Genomic DNA, 17,305 nt, shown 5'->3' with positions numbered 1-17,305 from the left:
CAGGAACTCCCCCCGAGTACGAGTGATAGCGTAGCCCCCGGCGCGCCCGGCGGCACAGAGCGCACAGCGGTGGGAGCCGAGCCGTGCCGTGCCGTGCCGCGCCGCTCGCGGAGAAGACAGCCTCCGCCTAAAGCCGGCCAGGACGCTTAGGAGCCCTTAACCAACCTCTGGTCGCCCAGCCCGGGCTCCAGCGCGCCGCCTGCCCCAAGCCCATGCCCACGGCGCACGGCGGCGAGCGCGCTGACGTTGTCAGCGCCGATAGGCGGAGAGGCGCGCTCCGCCCGCCCCCCGCGGGGAGCTGGGTCTCAGTCCGCGCCGGCCGGGGCCGCGAGAGCCAACAGCAGCCTCCGGCTGTGCGCGCGCGCCCGGCCGCCGGGGAAGGGTGGGGGAGGGGGAACCGCTGCGGGAGCCACAGCTGCACGCGAGGCCCGCTCTTCCCCCGTCCTCCCGCCCACTCCCCACGCGCGCACCCGCCGGGAACGTTGCCCCTGCGCGCGCCTCTCCCGCGCCGGCAGGGCCGCGGCAGCATGAGCGGCTCCCCGTGAGCGCCGGCCGCGACCTCCCGCTCCCGGCCGGGCCCCGTCGGATGCTCGCGCCCCTTCCGCGCCGAGGATGCTGAAGATGAAGCTGCCCCTGAAGCAGACGAGCCACAAGGCAGCGGCAGCGGAAGAGGCGGCAGCGGCCGCCGCGGGGCTGGGGCTGAAGGAACCTGGCGGTGCCCTGGACTGTCACCTCCAGCTGCAGCAGGTGCCCCGGGCGCCGGCCCGCGGCGGCGCCGCCGCAGCGGGGAGGGGGTGCGGGCTGCAGAGGCCGAGCCAGCTGCACGGCCTGGGGCCGGGGCCTGGGCCTGGCCCACCGCCCCCCGCCTCCGCGCCGGCCGGCGGCGGGCCCGGCTCGGCGGCGGCCCGCACTGACAAGGAGACGGTGTACGAGTGGTTCGGGCTGGTGCTGGGCTCGGCGCAGCGGCTGGAGTTTATGGTGGGACTGCTGGACCTGTGCAACCCGCTGGAGCTGCGGTTCCTGGGCTCCTGCCTGGAAGACCTGGCCCGCAAGGACTACCACTGCCTCCGCGACTCGGAGGCGAAGGCCAACGGGCTCAGCGACCCCGGGCAGCTCGGCGACTTCCGCGACCCGGCCGTGCGCTCCAAGCTCATCGTCTACCTGGCCCTGCTGGGCTCCGAGAATCGCGAGGCCGCCGGCCGCCTCCATCGCCTCCTACCCCAGGTGGACTCCATACTGCAGAGCTGCCAAGCGCGACGGCCTCAGGCGGGCGCCGCCGAGGAGGAGGGGGCCGAGGAAGAGGAGGACGACGTGGTGATGGTGATGGACGGAGCCGGGGAAAACGGGCAGGCCGGCCTCCCCGCCGCACAGGGCCTGGGCTTCGGCGCACAAGAGGAGTTGCTCCTGCTCTTCACTATGGCCTCGCTGCACCCGGCCTTTTCTTTCCACCAGCGGGTCACCCTGCGGGAGCATCTGGAGCGGCTAAGGAGGGCCTTGTGCGGGGACCAGGAAGAGGAGGGCTTCGGCCGCCACCAAGCCCAGGTAATGCCGCGTCCTGGCCTCTTCGCGCTGCGCCATCTCATCGGGCGGTTTCCTGCGCCTTCTCCTCCTTTTTCCTTCACCGCCTCCCGATTTTCTCCGAGCTGAGGGCGGCTGCTTGCCTTTCCCCGAAGCCCCCCCGCCATGGGATCTGCCCCCTCCCCTTTTGCCTGGTAGCTTGTCCTATTCCCCCTCATCCCCTCGGCAGTGTAGGCCTCGGCCACCCCCACAAGCTGGGCGTCTAGTACGAACTGGGGAGGGAGGGAAGACCGCTTTTCGTAGCCTGCCATGCTTTCTGGAGCACTGCTTTTTGAACCCTGCCTTGCTGAAGCACAGGGTGCAGGGTACTGCCAGGCTGCCTCCTGTGCTGTAGGCCACTGAAGTAGTTGTACCATGCAAAAGTACAAGCAATAGCTTGACTAAACTTGCAGTGATAATAATAATAATGCTAGACAGAAACCATACGTCCTAAGAGATCATTCTCTAGGGGCTTAAAACAATAGAATGCCTTGAAATAATTGTTACGTGGACCCTGTTCTTTCCCTCCCCTCCAAATGAGACTTGTCAGGGATCAAGGTAGCAGTCAGGGCTCATGAGCTCTAGGTCTGGTTCTGTGGAAAGCCACATTCAGTAAGGTGGCTGATGATGTTTGGGAAAGGGTGGTAATCATTCTACTAAAGCAGCACATTGAAATGTCACAACTGGAGCTTCTGTTCAGAGGAAAGCTGATTTTCTGTGGGGCTGTGAGGAAACAGCAGAGCACATCTTGAAAACAGATGTGCCACTTGTTGCTAGAAGGTGGCTGTCACCAAGAATGAAGACTTCAAGTGGCACTGAGGCATTCTCTGGTGCATCAGCAGCTATGTTTAGACTGAGGTTTCCCCCAGTGCCATTCATTGCTGCCCTCTTGGTGAGCATTGCCTTTAAAATCTGCCCCATATTTATGCAACCAAGCTATCATGTTGAAACTCTGCAGTTTCTGCTCTATAGGTGGCCTGTCATGCAAAGGGGAAGAAAGGGCTGGAAGATGGGGTGTTTATAAGGCTGTTCAGCCAAACACATCATCGGGAACTAACCTGAAAAGGGTACAAAGCGGTGAGGGTTCTGGTTTTGGAGTTTACTTGCAGTGCTGTCCAATTCATCCACTCCTAGAGGACTGTTTTACATTGTCTACCACACGAAACGGATGACTCCTTTTTCTGAGTGCTAAAGACAGGATATGCTCTTAAGGAATACCCAGAAGAGACGGGCGTGAATATCTAAGCCTTCAAGTACGTTAAGTGAATTCTTACATCATTTTAAGGCCAAAGCACATTTACTAGGTTGTAAACTAGTGGGTAGATGTTACAGTACTGAAATCATAATGAATTCATAGCATAAGTCCCAAAAGTATTTATTTTGGCTCACTGGCCTATATCGAGTGTAGCTCTATCCCAAAATGAATCCTAGAGGTCCATGTTGAGAGGGAGAAGATGAGTGTCAGGAAGTGGTAAGACTGGACACTGTTCTTTCTGGGTTTGAAGTGCTGGTAACAGGAAACATAGTCCTTGCCCAAAACTGGCACATCAGGGGTAGCTTCTCAGTGTGTCCCACCAAATAGAGAGATCAGGCTCTCATGGACTACTGGAATCGAAGTCTGTTTTGTGCAGCATCCTGGCTCTAGTGTAAAAGCAGCCTTCCAAGTGGTGGTAGTGGTTTTGTTTAGTCGGGGAGCATTGAGAGGCCCGAGTGAGCTTGGCTGAACATGCACATCACATATTCCATAATCCACACAGGACCAAAATGGCCCCCCTTAAGTGCCTTCAGGGATCTGCAGTTGTGAACGAAACTGGTTCATAAAGACCTCTTTGAATTTTCCTCTGGCCGGCCTCGTGTCGGAAGGGCTGGGCTCCCTCTTAAGTTGTGACCCGACCCGTGGCCGTGCCAGTTGCAGCTCTGCAGCTCCCGACAGCTTCACCTTCCGCCCTCACCACGGTCGCCCTGCCCTCCCCAGCCTGGGCCGTGCCCCGCAGGGCCAGCCCGCGGGCTGCCGCGCCTCACGGCTGCACGGGAAATGCCCGGAGCAGGCGGTTCCTGTCACATTTTGTAGTGGCCGGACCTGGAAGAAGGGCTTAAACTTTCTCCTTCCCGTTACACAGGGGCAGCCGGGACCTGCCAGCGCAGAGCCAGCGATAAGCGGAGGGGAGGGGGGCGACCCCACCCCGAGGAGCCCCGTAACGGCCGCCGGTCTCTCCGCTTTCCCGGGCTGAGAGTGCCGGTGGGTGCGGAAGGGCCGGTCCCCGGGCAGGGCTGCGGTGGTGGATGGTCACCCCCGCTTCCCGCCCCCATCCAAGATGGCGGCGGCGCCTGCGCTCCCGGTCACGTGTCCGCAGGGCGGTTTCCCTCTGTCCCGCCGGTGGGGGGAGGTGCCTTGTGTTGCATAACGGGCGCGCGCGCGGCTGTTCCGCACCGCCGTAGCCGCGCGTGGGCCCGGTCACGCGCGGGTCCCGCCGCCTCCCGAGCTCGGAGGGGGCCCGCGCTCCCGGCCGCCCAATGGGAGGGAGGGAGGGAGGGAGGGTGGGTGGCGTGGCACTGACACACACCCACACACCCCCACACACCCCCTTCCCTGAGGCCGGGCTGCGGGGCCAGAAGGGAGTTGGGAAGGCCCCGGGGCTTTGCGGGAAGGTCTGTCCCAAACGGGGCAGTAGTGCGGATGAGCCACGGGAGAAGTGGTGTGCCGGGAAGGCTGCTAACGCAGCGCTGGGCTTCCCGTCCGCGGCACTGCCGGGCTTCCGGAGCCCACCCTGCTGAGCAGTCTGCAGGTGGTGGCAGAGCTGTTGCTCACATGACCCCTGAAATACTCTACCTCTGGAGAGCACCGTGATGTGAAATCAGTCTGCACGGGTGGTGGAGTGCGGACCGGGAGTTGAACCACGTAGTTCATTGGTCAAGTTGAGGCTCTGAATTCTTTACGGCAAGGACTGGGCTGTTGCCTGCGGCATATCTAACAAAATGGCCTCAGGTTTCGAGAAACTAATATTTAGCTACGGTGAGTTCACCTGTAAAGAATTTGTGTTGAACAGACATCTACTACAATATAAAGCAGTTTGCTTTTTCCCATGGTTGGGATTACGATTTCTGGGTAGGATCTGTGCCATCTGGTAAGATTAAGCTCACATTAAAGTTCCTTCTTGACAAACAATTAATAAGATTGTTGCTCTTCTTGGTATCCTGATTTAATGATCCTTTGAGAACTTCACATTTCTTAGTGATACATACTAAAAAAAAAGTTCAGTGACAAATTCAAAAGTTTCAGGAGAGAGCACTGTTGGATCAGGATGGGCTACGAGTAGAATTGCCTTATAATAGCATAAACTTTGTTTCTTTAACAATTTTTTTCTGATTTTTTTTTTTTTTTTCTTAAGGTAGAAATTCTACAATTTGCAGATTTTTAAATGAACATGTAATTTGTAATAGCACCTTTTGGAAGAAAAGTCAATGGTACATTAAGCTGTGCCAAATATGAACTTTGAATGTGAAGTTGAAGTGTAAGAATAAATTGGCAGCATTCACATCTGTAGTCATAAAACAAGTATTATTGTTCAGAGAGTCTGCTGATACTACTGTGTATACTGGTTTAAGCAACAGAGCACATAGCTCAATTCTTGTGTCGATTATACTTGTTTAATAAGTGCATCAGTATCAAAGCTGTTTGTATCTTGCTCCATCCCATCTAAGATCTGAGGTTAGAACACTGAAAGGCTGAAGGAGATCTGAATATGTGCTAACATAATATATGTGGCTTGCATTAGACATTGGAACATTTAATCAGGCATACTTGACAGTAATAGAACTAAGGTTCTGTTGAAATACTTGATCTCCTGGAGATAATGGTTTGCTGACTAGTATTATAATTAGCTGGCTGGAGGATTCTTTACAGAAGTCTCTACTTACAAACAAAGGGAAAGTTTCTATTTACAGAGTATTTTTCTTAGTAGGCTTCTAATTATAGTATACTTTGCAAATTAGAAGAGTGCTTTTATAATTGATCTTCAGTCATTTGCAGCAGAACAAGGTAGCAGAACTTGATTTTAGAATCAAAGACCTTTGTGAGAACAGAAATAAAGGCAACCTCATTTTGAAGTTGCAATATACTCTTTTTTTTTTTTTTTTAGTGGCATAGAGTTAAGGAAAAATGCGTCTTCAGAGTCTGCCTTAAATAAGAGACAGAAAGATAAAAAATGTCATTTGACTCTTGGCAAAAATCTCTTAAATGGTGGTACGCTTCAGGAAAATTTAAAAGTTTTGCCTACTGAGATAAAAAGTACCCCTATCTCCTTCAGTGAACCTAACACCCTTGCCTCTGAACACGAATTTCCCTGACTCCAAGCAGGAGTTAAGGATTTCCAGAAACATTACTGGAAGTCTTCCGGAAAGGAAGTAATAACTAGATAAAAGACAATGCTTGAAATGAAAGACTCCTGACTAAATGTGCATGCTAATGTTCCAGGAAATTGCGGAGTAAAAACTTTCACTGCTCTCTGTTGTTTTAGTTGTTTTTTTCTGAGTATGAGGTGTTGGGACAAGTTTGTAGCCTTGCCCAGTCTCTTTATAGTAGGGTTAAACCGTGCCAGTTTGTTCTCCAACATTAAATGAGCACTGAGGTCATTAAAAATATACCCATGACTTCCTAATGCTTGCACTTAGATTACTGTTGTTGAGCTGTGGTCCATTTTTGAGCGTTGCCCAGTGTTGACTTATTTGTGGATAGCAGGATGTCACTGGGCTTGGAGTACCGAGGACTTTCAGCTCTTAGAGCTGCAGAAGAGGATGCAGTCAGCAGCAGTAAGATGGTTGTATTTATGAAACCGCTGAAGTCTGCAGGATTCTGTCTGCTTAAATCTGGCATGTCATTGTGCCAATATCAGTGTCTAGCCATAGCTGCCCCAGTAAACACTACAGTTGATTTTCCATTAACTACAATTAATATTAAATATTTGCTTTTCCTCCAAAACTCGGTGAATTTCTCAAAGACTGAGGGTTTATACTTTCAGAGACTGAAGTTTGTAGAGGACAAACTCAAAGATCTGGCTAGAAATTGCATTCCTTTGTGAGCTTCTTGCCTTTCTTCAACCTCTTAATCTTGTCGTTTTGGGGCGAAGAAGGTAAAACTACTTTTAATAGTGAAAGGAGAATTAATGCCTTGGGAAGTGTCTTAAGAGCAAGATAAGAACATGACAGATTTTCTGTTATTCAGAAAGCCATGCATGAAGGAATACCTTTATGCTGCTTAGATCTCTTGAGTTCAAGGATTGGACAAGAAGACATATTACTCTTTGCTGGTAGTTAAAAGTAGTAATGAAGACATTGTCTTTTCTCAGTACTAATCGTACTTCAGTGAACCACTTGTAAGGGGCAGATGTTTTTTAGGGCTTTCCATCACCCTAGACTGTTGTGAAGATAATTTTTATATTAGTCTGAAATGACACATTCAAGTAGTTTTCTTCTTACTCAGCATAGAATTGTAACAGTACCGAACTTACACAAAGCTGTTGGATGAGCAACCAACTGGGGATGCTGTAACATCTGAACTGTTGCATTGCTGGCTTTAGCTTCAAGTTCCCTACTTTATGATGAGCTAGCTAGGTTGCCCTGAAATTGTGGTTTAAATCCTGTTAAAAGCTCAGATGAAGATGAGACTTGGAGAAAGAATGTGGTGTGTTTCTACCAGCACTGTAAATCGTTGCTGTAGCTGACATGTCTGGTACTTAAGTGTAATCGACACAGGCCTTGATAGCTGAAGTTGTTAATGCTGAGAGGTCGGTACGTTGTTTGTCTTAAAGTTGAGATGATTTCACCTTGCTACAAGTTAGTCAATATGTGATTGCTGAAGCTGTCATATGGTGTGCCTTTCCTCCCTGAATCAGCTGATGTTTTTTCAGAAGGTTTCTGTCTCCCTCATAGTGTGTTGTTGCTGCCTCTTACAGCAACTCTTAAAATAGTTTCACAGAACAAATACGCCTTAAAGTGCTCTTGGGCAACTGTGTGTTCTCTCTGTGCAGTCCAGCTTTCTTAGATACAAGTTAATAGGGCAGTTGCATATTACCCCATTTGAACCGTATGTTCAGCCAGGCAGACTTTTATTTCACATATTATGGGATTTTATGTCTGGTCACAGAACCACGAAATGACTGAGGTTGGCTGGGACCTCTGGAGGTCTTCAGAGGTCTCAGAGGTGGTGGACCATGTGCAGATAGCTTTTGTGTATCTCCAGGGATGGAGACTCTGCAGCCTGTCTGCAAGTTACCCTCACAGTGCAAAAGTGTTTCCTGATGTTCAGAGGGAAACTCTTGTGTTTTGGTTTGTGCCTGTTGACTCTGGTCCTGCTGCTGGGCACCACTGAGAAGAACCTGGCTCCAGCCTCTTTGCACCCTCCCTTCAGATGTATATGTATACATTTTTATATGTGTAGGTTCCAAAGTTACTGTCTAGCTGGTTAGGCCTCAGCTTGTATGGTGCCTATAGTTGTTCTCCACAGGTGCAGGACTTTGCACTTCCCTGTGTTGAACTTCAAGAGATTCACGTCTGCCCATTTCTCTGGCCTGTGATTCCATGTGGAATAAGCATTATTGTTCTGGAGGTTGATTTTGCATGTGAAAAGACAACAAGTAGGCATTTAAGTTGATTGTTGTCTGTGGCTAAAAGAGAGAACTTTCAGTAGGTCTTCCTGGTGGTAGATCTTGAGGCAGATTCCATTCTTAGTCTTGTAGGACAGCTCTCTGCATCTCAAACCAATCAGGCAGTGCCATTGTGTAGTTCAAAAGCTTTCGAACTGAAGCTAATTTAACAGCAGTGTCAGTAGGGCAATCGTCTTAAGTCTTGATGTTGCATTTAGGTAATAGCTTGTCCAAGACAGTAGTGGGTTTTTTTTCCATGGGAGACAATCTGTTGCATCACAGTTGTCAACATTAAACAGACTTTGAAGCATTGCTGCTGTGTATGTTTGCATTTGTGACTACTAAATCTGTGTGCTGATTTCCATTTAAGTATTAGATGGTATGCAAGTTCTATTCCTGTATCCAGGCAACAGTAAGAATTAGGTGGTAGGGTGCAGATGCAGTGGCACACAGTCCTCTGCTGCTGTTGTCATCAAGAGGGGGTTTAGCAGCACACAAATATATGTGCAGTTTCAGCTGACATGCTTCTTAAAAGGTGATGTTTAGCCTTTGTGCTAACATAGCTACATAGCTACGTATCAGCGTGTCACAGCTGTGAAGCAGTAAGGGTGGTAGCTTGTAAGGATTGTTTCAAGCAAATCATGGCTTTGGTCTTTAAACTGGCACCATCTCTATTAATGGTTATTCTGATATCACTCAAATTTGTGTGAAGTACAGATGCTGTAGTTGGTAGCTCATGATCATCTGTTAGACATTGATTCTTCCAAGATGCCTTCTTTGATCTGGTTTTGTTTGCCACTTCCCACGTATAAAGGAATGGAAGAGCTGTGCTGGTTTGCATCTGTACAGCTTGAAAGGCTGCTATCTCTAACAGCACGTTTTCTGAAGTCTTGCAGGAAAATAAGCTTTCATATTTGGGCACATAGAACTAATCAAGTGATCCAGCTGCTGTAAGCAGGTTTCCCTTGTTAGTGCTCATCAGAGCTGATGCATGAATAGTTCTTTTATGAAAGCTCAGTGCAAACATCAGAAGACTTATGTGCATCAATCATTTCCTCATGATGATTAGTAGGCTATCAAATAACAGATTTCATTACATATTGCCAGAGCAATACCAGCATGACATTTTTTGATCAGCCGTCTACATTAATAGAAGGCAGAGTCTGGACATCTGTCATGTGTAGACTAGCTGAGATTTGCTCAGCTCACATATGTTAGTTGTGCAGAGCAGCATCCTTCCAAGCAGGATGGCTCTCCACTTTAGACATTTAGGGCTTGCCTTTACAGACAAGCACCCCTGGACTTCAGGAGAGCAGACTTTGGCCTCATCAGGGATCTGCTTGATAGAATACCATGGGATAAAGCCCTGGAGGCAAGAGGGACCTGAGAAAGCTGGTTAATATTCAGGGATGACCTTTTCTAAGCTCAGGAGTGATGCATCCCAGTGAAGAGGAAGTCAGGCAGAACCACCAGCAGGCCTGTGTGAATGGACAGGGAACTTCTGGGGAAACTCCAACACAGAAAGGAAGCCTAAAGAGGGTGGAAGACAAGGACAGGTAGCCTGGGAGAAATACAGAGAAATTTTCCAAGCAGCCAGGAAACAGGTTAGGAAAGCTAAAGCCCTGGTGGTATTAAATCTGACGAGGGATGTCAAGGGCGACAAGAAAAACTTCTATAGGTACATCAGCGATAAAAGGAAGACTAGGGAAAATATGTGTACTCTCTGGAAGGAAACGGAAGACCTGGATACACGGGATACGGAGAAGGCTGAGGTACTTAATGACTTTTTTGCCTCAGTCTTCACCATTAAGTGCTTCAGCCACATCACCCAAGTCACAGAAGTTAAAGGCTGTGACTTGGGATAACAACCAACCACCTGCTGTGGGAGAAGGTCAGATTCAAGACCATCTAAGGAACCTGAAGAGATACATCCACAAATCCTGAGGGAACTGGTGGATGAAGTGCCATCGAATTTGAGAAGTCACAGCAGACCGGTGAAGTTCCTACAGACAAAAAAAAAATAAACCAAAAAAGGAAATGTAACCCACATTTTTTAAAAAGGGAAAAAAAAACTCAAAAACCTGGGGAGCTATAGGCTGGTCAGTCTCACCTTGGTGCCTGGCAAAGTCATGGAGCAGATCCTCCTGAAAACTATGCTAAGGCATGTGGAAAATGAGATGATTGTGGACAGCCAGAATGGCTTCACTAAGGGCAAATTGTACGTGACAAATTTGGCCTTTGTGGCCTTCTACAGTGGAGTTACAGTGTTAGTGGATAGGGAAGAGCAGTAGATGTCATCTACCTGCACTCATGCAAAAAGCATTTGACACTGTCCCTCAGTGAGAAGAAAAGGCTCCAGGGACACCTTATAGCAATCTTCCGTTACCTGGAAGGGACCTAAAAGAATGATGGAGAAGGAATTTTTACAGGGGCATGTAGTGATAGGACAAGAGGAAATGGCATTAGACTGGCAGAAGGTAGATGTAGATGAAATATAAAGAAGAAATTCTTCGCTACGTCAGTGGCAAGGCCCTGGCAGAGGTTGCCCAGAGAAGTTGTGGCTGCCCCACCCCTGGAAGTGTTCAAGGCCAGGTTGGATGGGGTTTGGAGCAACCTTGTCTCATGGAAGGTGTCCCTGCCCATGGCAGGTTGTTGGAACTAGATGATCTTTAAGGTCCCTTCCAACCCAAACCAGGCTATGATACAGTCCCAGGAAACATCTCAAGTGATACGTGTTTTTTAAAATATGGCAGTTACTCTCAGCCATACGAGGAAAGAAGTCTTGGATACAAAACTGTTGTCTAGGCTGTGAGAGCAGACAATTTTTAGAGTGCTCTCTTGGCATGTTTCACTTTCAGGGACAAATATAGTTAATCCTCTAACCTGTCACAAAGATCTATGTGATTATCTAATTATCTGACAGCTGGTTTGGGGCCCCCCACATTTCTTGCTTCACTGTATTTTAATCATTAGAAGCAGCGCTGTGAGCTGCAGTGAATCTTTGTATGTGAAAGCTTTACAGTGGCAAAAGCTTATGCAAGAATTAACTTTACACTTGCATGTGTTGTGTGAATACATTTTATACATTGGCAGGAAATGATTAGCACTATTAGCTCTATACAGCATGACCATCAGCAGGAGCTCCTTGCGACCATCCCCAGTTTTAAAGGACTTGTGTTTGTAGTGTGACTGGCACAGGTAGCAACCTGCACTGTCATTCCTAATATTCATTGGCCCTCTGGGCTGCCTAGACTTTCCAGTCACTTGTGTGCTGAAGTTGTCTGCTTTGACAGTGCCACTTGTATTTTTGTTACTTGGGAGTGTTTGATGTAGGACTGTCACAGTAGCTAACACCAAATGTGAAGAGGTGTAATGCAGCTTAAGATAGGATCTGGAGCTGGCACAGAAGCAGCCCTTGCAGGCTGTAAGGTACAGCAATGCCTGCCCTGGATTACGGCACTGACTCCTCCCGAGTTCAGTTGGTATTGTAAAAGCTGTCATTCGCAGAGTGCACACAGTACATATTACAGGTTTAACCTTCTAAGTGAAGCATTTTTCAAGTGAGTAAATTCTGACCTTCTTTACAGATATAATGATTTATATAATCACTGATATCAGGACTTCTTTAAATACAGGTCTGAACCTTGTAATATTTTGCAATTTAGAGGGAGCCTTCAAATGTGGATGTATTTCAGGGGGTATAGAATGCTGCCAAAAGTAACCGTTCTAGAGTAACTGCAAAAATATTGGAACACTGTTACAAAGATGATATATATGCTCGGTGAGAAGCAATTTTCTGGTATTAGGAGGTTTAGAGAAATATTTAATGCTGCTTTGACATGAGCTGAGCACAGCACCTCTTTAAAATAAATCTTATTTCCACACCTTTCTTCTAAAAACTGCTTACAGTTTCTTTGACTTCTTAACTAGCAGTTATTTATTAGAATAGACTGTAATGTATTTTTCCATTAATCAAAACAAATAGCCTGACTGAATGCAAGAGGTGTGACTTTTTACATTCTGTTGGGTTTAGATCCGTTTGTTCATTGTAAAAAAAGAGTATTTGATTAGGTGGAAGTCTCAGCTTGTTCCTTACAATGAATGAAGCATTGCCTTCAGCTCTTATGCTGATGATTTCAGAGGTAGAAAAAGGCATCTTAGAAACATAAAAGAAATTGAATAGTTTGAGAGCCTCTGTTAGAGTTAATCCAAATGTCTGTTGTCTTCTGCATGCGCTGTGAAAGAAAGATACAAAAGTTCTTTTGACAGAGTGAGTGTCTGTAGTTTATAAGGAAGACCTTACCTCTGCCAAAGAATTGGCATTGATCTTTGCTAGAAATCTTGGTTCGGTGGTTTGATTTCACATCAGGAAGACATTCACTCATAGCAAAATACATGCTAAACTTGTTAGCTTATGTAGTTTGGGCACAGCCAGTTAATCATAGTAGTAGTGCTTTTTATGGGCAGTCTTAAATGAGTCACAGTTTTAACAGGGTGCTTTTAATGCTTAAATGCCAACAGTTTTGTGAATAATGCATGACCAGGAGTTAACACTTGAAAAGTGAAGTACTTGGGTTTGGTTATGTCCACAGTTACTGTGAAACGTCTGACACAACAGTATCAGTGGGAGTTCTGAGAAGATCTGAAAGTGCTCTCCAGAGCATGCTTGTGGGTATTTTTATTTTGTTTATTAACCTAAACTTGGAAGTGTGCTAAAGCTGTTAAAATGCAGTCTCACTGATACACAGCTATGTTCCCTTTTTATTCTGTGTCTAACATTGTGCTCATAATTTATTAGATGTTTGAAGCATGAAATACTGTTTTGATAAGTTTGCTGAAATTGTTTACTGAGTGGCTAGGGACTGGCATAAGTTTTATCTTGAGGAAATAAAGCATTCTCTATATTTATAATCTGATTGTTTTGAAACCTGAAATTACTGACAGGTAGGATACAAACCATGCACTGATTTAGATGAAATGGCTAAAATGTCATTCAGTTCCTCAGCCCACTGCAGTGTGATCTAAAGGCACATAGATGTTCACTTGCTAGATGTGTACTGCTGTTGATGTGATGGATGAAATTAACAGGATGCCAAGGGCAGACTTGATGCCTGTGTACTTATTGGGTCCTAAATGAGTTGCATGTATTGTCAGGAGTTGCCACAGTTGCACCAACACTACAGAACCATAAAATCAACTAGGTCGGAAAAGACCTTTAAGATCAAGTCCAACCATTACCCCAGGACTGCCAAGGCCACCACTGAACTATGTCGCTATAGATGATAAAAAGCTGGTTTACTGAGATGAAGCCAGCTTTAGCTGGTACACCTGTCAAATCTGAAGAAGTTCATTAAGAACTCTCAAACTGCAGCGGGATTCCAAAGTCTTTTGACACCTCTGTGCTTCCTTATTCTAGTATGCCTCATGTGACAGTCTTAGGGACTTCTGTACCAAACAACGTAACTAGTCTTGGCTGCTGGTTTGTCTCATTATGTTGCACAAGCCCTTTAGAAAAAAAAAAAACCACATGTATTCTTGGACTTCTTTCCAAAATCTTAACCTTCCTGTATTTAAAAATGAGAGAACTCTTTCAAGATTTGTATTTTTCCTCTACCCATCTTTGGTGAACATCTTTCAGTGGAGTCATGTTCTTCATCCTGAATGAGAGGAACAGACTTTGAACTTTCAATACACATCTACTCAAAAAAGTATTAATTTCTCCCAGGTATTTTATTTGTTGTATAGAGCTGATAGTAAGACAGATGTTTATTGACCTTCTAGTTTTCATGCAGACCAGTTGCTAAATATTTGTGGTGCATTAAATGTTCTCTGTTTAACTTGTTTCCTTTGAAAGCTTTCCTAAGAAACTTAGCTCTGTTTTAGCTTCCACTGCTTAATAAAAAACAGCATTTGTGGTGTTAAACAGAAAACCACCTTCTCTCCCCCTCTGTGTTGCTGCCACTGCTGCTATCATTGGTACGGTATTTACATACTGATAGCATTTAGGTACTTGCTAAGCTCAGATGTTATGCTCCTTGTTACAGATAAATAGAGGTGCTTCACTTAAAATAGATTCACTAGTAACTTCCAGTGTTTCCTAGTTCTCTGTGGATACATCTTCAAAGGCAATCTGTCATTTTCTTGAAATGTGAATTGTGCTGCTCAGCTGGCAAACCCGGTTGCATCTGAAGTCTACATGTCTGGCAAAACGTGGTTGCATTGGACATTTTAAAACATTTTTGAATTTTAGCTTGATTGGTCAGTTTGGTTTTTAACAAGACCTGATCATTGAAGAACATGTAAATTGATAGGTTTTTTATCTTAAGTTGGGGAAAATCATACAGACTTTTGTTACCCTAGAAAAGACACTTGAAGCCCATGCTCATCTAATACTTTTCTCCAATTTATCATTGTTAGCCTAGTTTATTCTTTTTTCTCTTATCTGTCGTACATGTTTTCTTTTTCTGTCCCTCCTTATGCACTGTCTTGAAACAGTAATAATTCTTGGCATATGATTTTGAAGTCTGCATACAAATGTGGGGGGAGATGAGTTTTCAGTCTGTCCTTTTCCCCACGGAAGAGCGGGTGTTGATGGCAACTGGTTGCATTCCGAATGTTTAGTTAGTAAGGTAATGTATGGATTTAGCTGTTAGGACCATATGTCCTGATTTCCTATATATTAAAGGTGTCAGGCTGAAGATACGGTGCATGAATATAATTGAGGAGAATATGTTTAGAGTGTAAGCAAGTAGATGACTTCACAGGTTAGTAATTGACAGAGGTCATGCTAACTGTAAATTAGTAATGAAGTTCTGAGCTGATGGTATTGTCCAGCTTGAGGAACCCTAAAGGCACATGATCTGTTCTTCTGTTCTGTTCACTCTGTTCTGTTTTTAAAATAAGGTCAGTGAAACACTGGAGGTTATAGCTGACATTTAATAATAAATTTAAAAAGTAAGAGCTGAAACGGCTAATGACCACCTCTTTGCCACTGTAAAGAACTTCAGTTTTTTCTCCTGTAAAATACCAAATAAGGAGCCAATTTTTTTGTCATTTCTACTGTTTAGCACAACATTTGATAATACACGCCTAATAAGACTTTTTTTTTTCCCTTCTTAATTTAGAATGACTTTTCGCATAGTGAGTGCATGTCAAGTAATGAGACCAGTTTGCTAGAACGAACCACGGCACCTCACGATGGACTGTCAATGACTTCCCATAGACCTCAGCGAGAAGGTATATTTGAGATTTCTTTCAAAAGGGTTCTTTAATGTTAAACTGTCCTGGTAGTTGTAGAAATCTTGCATCTGTCTTGCTGTTCATTTGAATGAGAAACTGCAATGATTGGGAAGTATAATAGCTGCTCTGCTGGCTACTTGGTCTTTTCTTTATTATAGTAAGTTGTCATTCTTGTTTGCTGCTAACCACTAGTGACTGCATGCATGAAAATTGATTGCAGATGGGCTTCCTCCTGAAAAAAAGAAGTGGGATTTGTGAGAAACCAAGAAAATTTTAATGCAATTTTATTAACGGTGTTTATAGATTTTTTTTTAACCAAAACTTAAGATGAAGGTACTGTGAAATAGTGGAAGGCTTTTGCCTCTTGATTCAGTTGTATTTGATTAGTATTAAAACCCCCCAAAAATAAAAAAAAAACACACATTGGGTGATTTTGTAGTAGTGGTAGTTTGGAGAAATGAGAGGCTTTCCATAGAAGTCAGTCGTCTTTTGGCTATGTTAGGGAGCATGAGAACAAGGCTTCAGAGAATAAACAGAACTCTTCTGTGCAATTGCCAGCACAGTTTCTTCTCTTTGAAGAAATAAGCATTATTGAAAACAGATTTATTCTTTCCCTTTATTCTCCAACAAGATTAGCAAATCACTTCTCAAAATTAGTCTATGCCATCCTACAGATACTGAAGAGCTGGCAACCTGGGCAAGCTATTGCTATTCCTGTTTTCTTCATACATGTTCTTTGTCTGTACTGTGGAGATTTAATTACACTTTGAAGGCAGGCAATTTGAATTTTAATTCCTAGGGGAAAAAAAACCCAAACCCCAAAAATCCCCCAAAATAAAAAAACAAGCCAAAAAACAATGCAGAAGGAGATTGTGGCGGATGGCATAAACCAAACCTGTTTCAAATCCTTTTAGAGAGTTCAAAGTGTTCGTACTCACAAATCAGAAACTCTCTTTAGCAGTGCTCTTGAATTAAGCGAGGGAAGGACAGAAAAGTTGAATTATTGAATCTAGCAAAGAGATTAAATGTTTCTCGGCTTTTGCATTATCATAGTTAGAAACTACAGTGAAGGATCAGAATAATTTTGTGGTATTCGATATACATGTATGTGATAGAGAGCCCCTGCTACAGAAATCTCCTTTGCTGGGTTAGAAATAGCACTGATAATAAAATCCAGCTATCATGAATATGATTTTTAGAAATATTGGCTTATACTTACAGTGAAAGCAGTGTCATGCATACATGCTTGACTTAATCTTCCTGAATGCATGTGTTGTGTCCAAAATAGATGTAGAGGTATAACATGCCTCACTGGCTTATATCCTCAAACATTTCTTCTCAGTGTAGCCATTTAGAATATTTAAAATGTGATTATGGAAACAATTTTAAAGCTGCCTGTTGGAACTGTGCAGCAACAACACTGTAATTACCTCTTGTATTACTATGACGAAACATGCAGCAGCAGCGAAAGAAGTTAAGGAAGCTGAAGGTACTACCATGTGTAATAAAATTTATTTATACTTGAGAACAAATACATTTAGCCTTGAAAACATTGAATAGTTTAAAATAAACACACACTCATTAGAAAAGAAGTTTGTCTTTGAATATTAACGGTGCTAGTTTCCATAATTATGTACGTTAAATGTATACATGTGGTGAAACGCAACTTAAACCACTATTCTCAGTTCCAGCCATGGGAATCAACTTTTTAATTAACTTACAAATATCAACTGAGTTGATGGTATCAGTTTTAACATTGGCCAATAAGAAACTTTACCACAACTCATGTTATGCCATAGTCCTTTCCTAACAGTGCTTTACCAGGCGGGTAAAAATTAAGATCACTAATCATTCAGCTTTTCATGGTA

General features: G+C 45.1%; 1 protein-coding gene across 7 annotated transcripts in view; it reads left to right on the top strand.

Annotated features, from left to right (window-relative positions):
• The first annotated feature begins 341 nt into the window (after positions 1 to 341).
• Positions 342 to 17,305, top strand: part of ZCCHC2 (zinc finger CCHC-type containing 2) — a 45,168-nt gene continuing 28,204 nt past the window's right edge. For 5 of the 7 annotated variants that reach the window (XR_008970915.1, XM_057399398.1, XM_057399397.1 and 2 more), the window contains exons 1-2: positions 342 to 1,542; positions 15,323 to 15,434. Coding sequence is in view for 6 of the 7 variants with exons in the window: in XM_057399398.1 (XP_057255381.1) it covers positions 613 to 1,542; positions 15,323 to 15,434 (1,042 nt within the window). In the remaining variant the exon portion in view is untranslated. The remainder of the gene's footprint in view (positions 1,543 to 15,322; positions 15,435 to 17,305) is intronic. The other 2 variants (XM_057399396.1, XM_057399394.1) reach the window with 2 other exon arrangements.

The sequence above is a fragment of the Pezoporus wallicus genome, unplaced genomic scaffold (assembly GCF_028554395.1).
Source record: "Pezoporus wallicus isolate ANWC-B61680 ecotype Strahan unplaced genomic scaffold, APGP_CSIRO_Pwel_v1 contig_818, whole genome shotgun sequence".
Taxonomy (NCBI): Eukaryota; Metazoa; Chordata; class Aves; order Psittaciformes; family Psittacidae; genus Pezoporus; species Pezoporus wallicus.
Note: the sequence above shows the minus strand (reverse complement) of the source record. Positions and strands in the feature narration are given on the sequence as shown.